The sequence below is a fragment of the Piliocolobus tephrosceles genome, chromosome 2 (genome assembly GCF_002776525.5).
Source record: "Piliocolobus tephrosceles isolate RC106 chromosome 2, ASM277652v3, whole genome shotgun sequence".
Classification (NCBI taxonomy): domain Eukaryota; kingdom Metazoa; phylum Chordata; class Mammalia; order Primates; family Cercopithecidae; genus Piliocolobus; species Piliocolobus tephrosceles.
Genome location: NC_045435.1, coordinates 63,620,045 through 63,630,312, shown reverse-complemented (window position 1 = coordinate 63,630,312; position 10,268 = coordinate 63,620,045). Strand labels below are relative to the sequence as shown.

General features: G+C 42.1%; 1 protein-coding gene across 1 annotated transcript in view; it reads right to left on the bottom strand.

The window, feature by feature from the left end:
- Positions 1-3,278: 3,278 nt before the first annotated feature.
- The window catches only part of SHQ1 (SHQ1, H/ACA ribonucleoprotein assembly factor), a 111,223-nt gene continuing 104,233 nt past the window's right edge, over positions 3,279-10,268 (bottom strand). Inside the window, exon 11 of the mRNA XM_023199973.1 lies at positions 3,279-4,806. Coding sequence (XP_023055741.1) covers positions 4,269-4,806 — 538 coding nt within the window. The 3' untranslated portion in view covers positions 3,279-4,268. The remainder of the gene's footprint in view (positions 4,807-10,268) is intronic.

The window sequence follows — 10,268 nt, the reverse complement described above, 5'->3', positions numbered from 1 at the left end:
AAGAATGATGGTTTGTATTTTTAGCAGAGACAGGGTTTCACCAAGTTCGCCAGGCTGGTCTCTAACTCCTGACCTCAAGTGATCCGTCTGCCTCAGCCTCCCAAAGTGTTGGGATTACAGGCGTGAGCCACCGCGCCCAGCCCCATTTCTAAGATGAAGGGAAAGGTGTAGTTTGGAGTCCCCCACCCTTGTGAGTCAGCCACAGTGGAGCTGGGTTGAATTGGAGGCTGCCTCTTGTCAACCGCAAAGTCTTGATTTTTCCCACTGAGCTGCAACTAGGCAGTCACTGGGTCTCTTCCCTACACTTTCCCCAACTTATTTTTTTCTCCCATCACCTATGGGTTTTGGGAAACCCGTATGGTTATAGGAGATCCCTAAAGTTGCCTGGTAGGTTGTCTAGTTTAAAAAAATAAATGAAAGACAGCACCTCTGGAGGCGTTTTGGGTTACTGAGCTCGTGTTCTCAGCCCATCTTAAACAAAGACAAAGCAATGTGATATAACAAAGCTTCAACCTCTGTGAACAAAGAACGGGTAGGAGAAACACTGCCGACACGGATTCTGAAATTAAGGAGCTCACTCACGTTGTCTTTAATACTCATGAGGGTTGTTTAATGAGCTCCCTGGCTTTGAGGATGTCCGGGAAGGATCATGTTTGCTCATTCTTTGAGGAAAGGAATAACAAGTTTTTCTACCCAAGACAAGTCCACTGAAGTAGATCCTGTCAAGATTCCTAAGAACAGAAATTGATGGAAGGAAGAAAACTTCCATGGCTTTAAACTTTTAGACAAGAGAGGATTTGCTTAACTTGCTTGACTTCAGTGGAAGTAAATGAGGGGAGTTACAGATAATACTTTTTCAAACTGGCTTCAGGTAATGTACTATTGAGGAGAAATGCATTTTCAATGGTCATGAGGTCTTGGAAGCTCTCCAGGGAGGCTGAGAGAAGTCTTGAACACATTCCAACAAAGCAGTTACAGTATTCAGGAGTTCATATGCATTTTAAGTGCCGTAGTCACCCCAGGATCATGTTAACACAAACTAGAAAAGTACAAATATTCACAATTTTCACAAGCCCTAAGTAAAAAGTATCACACCCTTTCTTGAAATTAATGATGCTACTGAGATTAATAGATCAGATTTCATTTCCTCCTCAAAGCAGATTGGTTTATCTTATTTGTTCATTCATTCAACAAATATTTATGGAGTGCTTGAGAATATGGACACTGATGATTCAGTGTTAACAAGACCCTACCTCCCCAGCAGCTTAAACTCAAGTGGGAAAACTCATAAACTATTAATGGAGACTTACACTTCCAGTCCCAATGGATTAACAGGGACCAGATTTACTCTCCTGTCAGACATAACCAAAGCAGAGAAATGGGAGCAATACACAAAATCATGGCTTTCCAAATTCTGAACTTCAGGCAATGCAAGACAGTGATCCTGAAAGACAGAAAACAAGGTGAGACCTACTGCCTTGAAAGACTTTCCACGCTATGCAGGGAAGGACAATCCAGGCGGAACCCAGGGGGTTCTGGAGTTCAAAGACAGGACTGACGACTCGGGGTGACGAAGGCAGCTAACATTTGCAGGACAGAGCTCTAGAGAGGAGACAGCTGCACAGAGAACCCTGGATATCTGGAGAGAGAGAGGAGAGCCCTCTTCTAGAACCATCTGAAAAGATTAGAGGGGGCTGGGTGCAGTGGCTCAGGCCTGTAATCCCAGCACTTTGGGAATCTAAGGCGGGTGGATCACCTGAGGTTTGAGACCAGCCTGGCCAACATGGTAAAAACCTGTCTCTACTAAAAACACAAAAAATTAGCCAGGTGTGGTGGTGCATGCCTGTAATCCCAGATATTCGGGAGGCTGAGGCAGGAGAGTCACTTGAACCCAGGAGGCAGAGGTTACAGTGAGCTGAGATCGCATCACTGCACTCCAGCCTGAGCAACAGAACAAGACTCTTGTCTCGAGGAAAAAAAAAAAAACCACACACACTCACATTAGAGAGAACAGTCCTCAGTATGTACACAGGGAACAGTGTGAGTTCCATCAGCCAGGCTGAAAAACTCGTAATTCATAAGGCATGGTGGAACACTCAGGAAACTCAGCACTGGAGAAGGATTTGCCCTAGACTGAGCACCGTGCCAGACCTGCCTAACAAATTACAAAGCGAGATCCGTAAGGATCAAACTACTTCCATGTCACTGCACTGCATCCCTACATAAAAGATAGAGAGTATCTATAAGAATGCATATCCAGCACCTAAGAAGGTAAAATTCACAAAGTGTGGCATCCAATGAAAGACTATGAGGCATGCAAAAAAACAAAAGACTCATTATTAAGGACTTGTATCCAGAATTTATAAAGAACTCTCAAACTGTCGGGCATGGTCACTCATGCCTATAATCCCAGCACTTTGGGAGACCAAAGAGGGCAGATTGCTTGAGCTCAGGAGTTTAAGACCAGACTGGGCAACATGGCAAAACCCCGTCTCTACCAAAAACACAAAAATTAGCCCAGCCTGGTGGTGCACACCTGTAGTCCCAGGTACTTGGGGGGGCTGAGGCATGAGAATTGCTTCAGCCTGGGAGGCAGATGTTGCAGTGAGCCAAGATCATGCCACTGCATGCCAGCCTGGGTGACAAAGTGAGATTCCATCTCAAAAAAACAAAACAACAACAACAAGAAAACACACACACACACACCCAAAACACACACACGCACACAACACAACACAAAACAAAACCAACCAAACAAGAAGAACTCTAAAAAAATCACAAACCCAGCCTGGGCAACATGGCAAAACCCCATCTCTATAAAAGCTACAAAAATTAGCTGGGTGTGGTGGAGCAAGCCTGTGGTAAGGAGGAGGTGCTAGGATTGCTTGAACCTGGGAGGTTGAGGCTGCAGTAAGCAGAGATTGTGCCACTGCACTCCACTCTGGGAGACAGCGTAAGACCCTGTCTCAAACATATATACACACATACACACACACACACACACAGAGGCAGAAGATCTGAAGACACTTCCACAATGAAACACCACTACACATCTATAAAAATGGTGAAAGTTTAAAAGACTGACCATATCAGTAATAAGCATGTGGAAGATTGGAACTCTCATAAACTATCACTTTTGGTGGGAATGTAAAATGGTACAGCCATGCTGGAGAATAGTTCAGCGTTTTCTTAAAACATTAAACACATACCTACCATACGGCTTGGTCATTCCGCCCTCAGGTATTTGCCTAAGAGAATGAAAGCATACGTCCACATGATGACAAATGTTCATAACAGCTTTATTTATAACAGCCCCAAACTGGAAACAACCAAGGTGTCCATCGAAAGGTCAGTGAACAGATCTATTCAATGAAGTAGTACTCAGCAATGAAAAACACAAAAACTCTTGACACATGCTACCACATGGATGAATCTCAAAATAACTAGACCGAGTAAAATAAGCCTGACCAAAAAAGGGATACATATTGTATGATTCAATTTACATAGAATTCTAGGACATGCAAACTAATAACGGGGCCCAAGAGCACTTGGGGATGACGGGTCTGCTCCTCACTTCAATCACGGTGACAGTTTTATGTGGGGTACACATATGCCAACACACTGTACACTTTTGATACGTGCAGTTTATCGGATGTCAAGTACACCTCCTAAAATAAAAATATTGATGGGCTCTACATTCTGGAGATACTGGCAGTAGAACTATTATTTTCAGCTTGAAATATTAGCTACACTTTGGTAAAAATACTTTTGAATTTTATCTTCACAGTCACAGCAAGGAAAACAAAAGGTATACACATTCACTGATTGAAAAAAAAGTCATAAACGTCCCCGTGTCTGTGGGGGCTTGGTTCCAGGACTCCTGAGGATACCAAAATCATCAGATGCTCAAGTCCCTGATAAAAAATGGTGCAGTATTTGCATATAACCTACCCACATCCTCCTGTACTCTTCAGATCATCACTAGATTCCTTATATGACCCCATACAATGTAAATGCTGTGGAAATAGTTGTTATACTGTATTACAGAATAATAACAAGAAAAAAAGTCTGCATGTTTGGTACAGATGCAATTTTTTCTTAAATATTTTTGATCTGCAGTTGGTTGTATCCACAGATGTGGATACAAATACAGCAGGCTGTCTATATACTAAGAAAAACTACAAAGTGAAAATGAGGAATTCTCATTCAGTAAATGAAACCAAATCTACCGTATTTCTCAACAACGAATAAAACCACCTAAGAGTCAATCATTTGGTGTCTCTCTCCTGCATATTGCTGTGGTTTACAGCAGTGGTGCTGTTGGGTTCAGAAACCTGAACTGTGGTCTTCAGCTGCTCCCCAAGCTCCTCTATCAGAGGTCCAGACACTCCAAGAGGCTGGGAAGAGGCAAGTGGCTTTCCCTGATTGGCATCAGACTCCTGGATGGCTGTGTTTCTGCATGCTCCACCATCAGCAATAAGAAGGGCACTGCTTTCTTCAAGAAAGGGACCTTGCAAAGAATTGACTATCTCAGATGGACTATCTTTGAGTTCATCTTGTTCTGAATCTGAGTCTGAGTCTTCATTTCCAGATGATACGGTGCTGTTTGAGTCCTCCGAATCACTTGCCTCAGAGCTGGAGCAAAGTGTCTGCTGCCCAGAAACTGAATGGGCTGCTTTTAATGCAGTTTCTTCCTCCTGGACAAGCAGTGCTGCTGCTTCTAGTTCTTCCAGTTCTAACCCCAGCTGGGCCTTTGTAAGGGAGACTTCCTTTAAGGCTTCTGCAAGAGCTGCCAACTTTTTGGATCTTGAAAACATTTTAAGAACAAAGATTAGAATTATTTATTAATTGGCCTGGGGATAACAGGGTATACAGCTTCCAAAAAAATAAAGTTGAATCCATATTTTAAATGGCACACCAGGATATATACCATAACAGATCCAAGATATGTATGTAAAAACAGATCCAAGATATATATATATATTTTAAAAAACTATTAAAAGTATTACAGGGAAACACAGATTTCCTTTATGACCCTAAGAAGGAGGAAGGCTTTTCTAACTATGACTCAAAATTCAGAAGCCACAAAAGAAAAGACTGATAAACTAAATAAAATCAATTTCTTGGCCAGGCGTGGCAACTCACGCCTGTAATCCTAGCACTTTGGGAGGCTGAGGTGGGTGGATCACCTGAGGTTAGGAGTTCAAGACCAGCGTGGCCAACATGGTAAAACCCTGTCTCTACTAAAAATACAAAAAAATAGCCGGGCACAGTGGCAGGCACCTGTAGTCCCAGCTACCTGGGGGGCTGAGGCAGGAGAATCACTTGAACTTAGGAGGTGGAGGTTGCAGTGAGCCAAGATCATACTACTGCACTCCAGCTAGGCAACACAACGAGACTCCATCTCAAAAAGAAAAAAAAAATCAATTTCTTCTGGGTAATATATCTATAATAAGCGCATATATGTGTGTGTGTGTGTGTGTGTGTGTGTGTGTGTGTGTATTCTAATAAACCCTAATTCTCCTAACAGAGTTCCTAATAATGGATATATAACAATCCAACAGAAAAATGGACAAGCAAACAATTTTCACAAAAGGAAATATAAGTAACTCTTAAATGTATTAGATGTTCAATTCCAGTCAAGTAAGAGAAACACAAATTAAAGTCATATGTGAGATATATTTTTTATATGTCAGATTGGCAAATACCCAAACATTTGATATTATTCTGTTAGCAAGACTGCAGGAGGAAAGGCACTTTCATATACTGATGCAGGGATTAAATAGCTACAACCCCCAAGGAGAACTTGGCAATAACTTTCAAAATGGAAAATGTATATACCCTGGACCCAGCAAGCCCCATGTCTAAAAATTAAACACATGTAGCACACATACTACATAACATAGGTCTGAGGTTATTTACTATGACATCATTTTTTAATACCTAAAAATGGGGAACAACCAAATGTCCTTGTTATAAGACTGGTTGACTGGTGAAATAAGTTATGGCATATCCATACAAAGGAATAGCCTACAGCTGTACAATGAATGAAGCTCTCCATGGGCCAATCCAGACTTACTGCTTAACAACACAAAAGGCTCACCATATGTATATGCTACATATATATAAAAAGGGAAAATAACAGGAAAGATATCAAAACAGACGTTTCTATTTGCTTGTATACTTCTCAATAAACTCTCTCCAAAGTAACAGAAAACAGTAACTTCTGTAAAGGAGATAGCGTGGGAACTGGAAATATGGGGGATGACACAGGATGATGGTGTGATGGAGCCTTTTCACTGCCATTGTTTTATTTTTAAACCTATATAAATGCATAAATGTTCACAATCTTAAAATGTACAAGGAGGAAAAGCAATATCAGCAGCATGGAGTACTTTTTATGAGAAAACTATTTCATATTATTTCAGAAGATTTTTTTGATTTTTTTTTTGAGACGGAGTCTCACTCTGTCGCCAGGCTGGAGTACAGTGGCGCGATCCCAGTTCACTGTAACCTCCACCTCCCGGGTTCAAGCAATTCTCCTGCCTCAGCCTCCCGAATAGCTGGGACTACAGGCACATACCACCACGCCCAGCTAATTCTTTTGTATTTTCAGTAGAGACAGGGTTTCACCATGTTAGCCAAGATGGTATTGATCTCCTGACCTCGTGATCCACCGGCCTCGGCCTCCCAAAGTGCTGGGATTACAGGTGTGAGCCACCGCACCCAGCCGAAGATTCTTTTCCTCTAAATTACTTGCTAGATTTATAATATTACATTGTATCGAGTAAATAAACTTTTCCATTATTAACTTGGATGCAATTAGTTGTTTTTTGTTTCTAAAAGAACCAACATGACAGAAACTGGCATTCTCCAAAGATGACTACTCTTCTAAAGGGGAAATCTAATGTGACAACTGAAGAAAGGTGGCAGTGAGTGAAAGTGGTAAACATGCTGACATGGTTTCTATGTTTCCCTGACTCCAAAGATAAAATGAACATACAAAACATTGAGTGGCTTTGATACAAACTGGATGAGGGTGAGTTTACAAGATAAATTCATTTGTAATCGTGTAGTCCATCCCATAACATTCAGAAAATGAGACTTCATTTCAGTGCAACTGACAGTACAATGGGAAATACCGAACAAAGATGGTATTTTAATCTGGGTGTCCACATGTACCTGAAATGCTATTTCTCAAAATACTTAGCACAATAATGAGATTGTGCAGGGATTGCCCCCCCACCCCCCACCCCCCACAACCCCTGCTGCCCCTTCACACGTGTAATCAGGCCACAGAAGCACCACCACAGTGCCCAAGGGTGAGCGGGAGACACAGTGTGGTGAGTGGGACAAGGGCAGTCACCATTGTTGATGGGTAGCTTTCTCTTATGCAAGAAAAGCCCTGGGTTTCAGTGCCAGAATTTCCAGAGCGCTTAGAAAAAGGGAGGGGTTAGGGTAAAGAGGAAAACCAAGGTGACATCCACTACAGTCAGTTAATGATTCACCAAAGCGTTATAACCCCTGGCTAATCTTTTACCAGTCTGAGGCATTTTTAAAAGCATAGTTATGGAATATGACGGCTGCAACATAATTTGCATTTATACCCAAGATAGTTGTAGATGATGTCCACCAATATTTTTAAACCTTGACTACCAGTGGTAAAGGATTCAGTCTGAGCTGGTGCAAAGTTCGTTCTGTCTAAGAACTAGTACACCACTCTGTTTCTCCATGAAGGGGAGTTCTCTCATGCAGCTTAAGAAATAAAGAGTAATAAATTTGGGGAAATGGATACTGCCTCTAATACTAGAAATAAAAACATATAAAATAAAAGATTTTACTTTACTGATGATATATCTCATTTTAATCGTCACGACAAATACGTCTCAACAATATACAAAGGATGATGTTCCACTAACATCACTGTGCTTGCTCCATTAACCACCCTGTGAATCAGTACCATTGTTATCCCTACATTACAGATGAGGAAACTGGAGCTTGCAGGGGTAGGAGAGCCACTGAGGTTCACTCAGCTAACAAGGGGCGGTCACGACTGGAAACCCAAGCCTCACAACTCCAGCCCTCTTCCCATTCCATCAAAGGACCTCCCATGAATACACAGGCTCTGCAAAGTGTTCTTTTTCTTCTTCTTCTTTTTTTGAGACAGAGTTTCACTCTTGTTGTCCGGGCTGGAGTGCAATGGCATGATCTCGCCTCACCACAACCTCCGCCTCCTGGGTTCAAGCAGTTCTCCTGCCTCCGCCTCCTGAGTAGCTGGGATTACAGACACGCGCCACCATGCCCGACTAATTTTGTATTTTTAGTAGAGACAGGGTTTTTCCATGTTGGTCAGGCTGGTCTTGAACTCCCGACCTCAGGTGATCTGTCTGCCTCGGCCTCCCAAACTGCTGGGATTACAGGCATGAGCCACCGTGCCTGGCCAAAGTGTCCTTTCTTAAAGCCACATTCTTTACTTCTTCCCAATTTGAGCTCCACTCAGCATCTTCCAACTGAGCAAGTTCTGACTTGCACAAAGCCCAGAATCCTCCAAAGCAATTGTGACTAATATATTTAGCTTAATGATGTTAAATGAAGTATACATATAAGCATCATCTATGGAGGTTTAAAAAAGAAGGGTAAAGTTCAAATCATTTTTGTGAATTTCGCTGAATATATTAAACATGCCAATTCTCAAGTTGATATTATTTGGATCTTTGTTATTATCTATTATACAGATATTGTGTCCTGTCTTTTATACCTGTAGAAATGTGGAATTCCAAAGCTCCTCCCCTAGAATCCTAGCTCTTCTCAGAAAGCATACCCCACACACAGGGGGACTAAAAGTATCAAGTGTAACAGGCAGAAAAGTGGTGAAGCTGAATCCAGGGGCCCAAATAGGAACTCCTGTGTGTAACCAGCTGATGTGAACTTCTATCCTTCAGGAAAAAGTTTTTCACTTTCAGCATTATATTATGCTTAAAATTACCAGGTTACACAGTAAGTGGGTGGGTGGGTGGGTGGATGGGTGGATGGGTGGATGGGTGGATGGATGGATGGATGGATGGATGGATGGATGGATGGATGGATGGAGAGACAGGTAGAGAGACAGACAGACAGACAGACAGATTTTTGATTCTTCACCAAGCTTCATTTCTATTTTATTATCCCACCCTTACTACTTCAAGCTGGCTAGCTTCCTAAATTAATATTAAAGTTCTGAAAGAAACTTTAATAGAAGAAACATTCTGAACTCTCTCCCATTCTTAAAGAATGCCAGGATAAAAACTGATTAAAATTTCAAAATAGCATTGGTGTAGAATGTGCCCCAACAGTCTGAGGAATGAAAGTTGGGTTTGTTTTTATTCAATTACTTAGCACAGATAACCTAGCAATCACTGTTCACAAAAAGGGAAATTATTCCTGTAGGGAAAAAAAATTAAGCCATGAAAGAGTAGCTGTTTTGTTTTTTCAACCACTAGTACAATTAGAGTTGGTTCTAATCTGCCACTCCGTGTAAATTCTACAATCTACTTCTGTAACCGACTTACCTTTTCAGAAAGCAGCTCACTTAAGGTAGGCAGTGTCACACTCAAAACAGACTAGGCTAGTTCATGTCCAAAAGCCTGGTCAAATGACATTATTAGATAACCACTCTTACAAACATCAGGTACCATTTATTTATTTATTTATATTTATTTATTTTTTTGAGATAGGTTCTCGCTCTATTGCCTGGGCTCTGGAGTACAATGGCGCAATCAGGGCTCCCTGTAGCCTTGACTTCCTAGGCAAAAGTGATCCTCCTACCTCAGCCTCCTGAGTAGCTGGGACTGCAGGCACATCCATCACACCCAGCTAATTTTTACATTTTTTGTAAAGACAGGGTCTCCCTCTGTTGCCCAGGCTGGTCTCGAACTCCTGGGCTCAAGTGATCCTCCCACCTTGGCCTCCCAGAGTGCCGCAATTATAGGCGTGAGCTGCAGCCCTGGCCATGGTACATTTTGATACTCTCAACAAACACATAGGCTGAGTTACTAGTTATAGTATATGTTTTTTGTTTATCTGGTTGGGTTTTTCTTGAGAGAGTCCCACTCTGCCTTCCAGCCTGGAGTGTGGAGTACAGTGGCACGATCTCAGCTCACTGCAACCTTCACCTCCCTGGTTCAAGTGACTCTCCTGCCTCAGTCTCCCGAGTAGCTGGGATTACAGGCATGCACCACCACACCTGGCTAATTTTTGCTATTTTAGACGGGGTTTTGCCACGTTGGCCA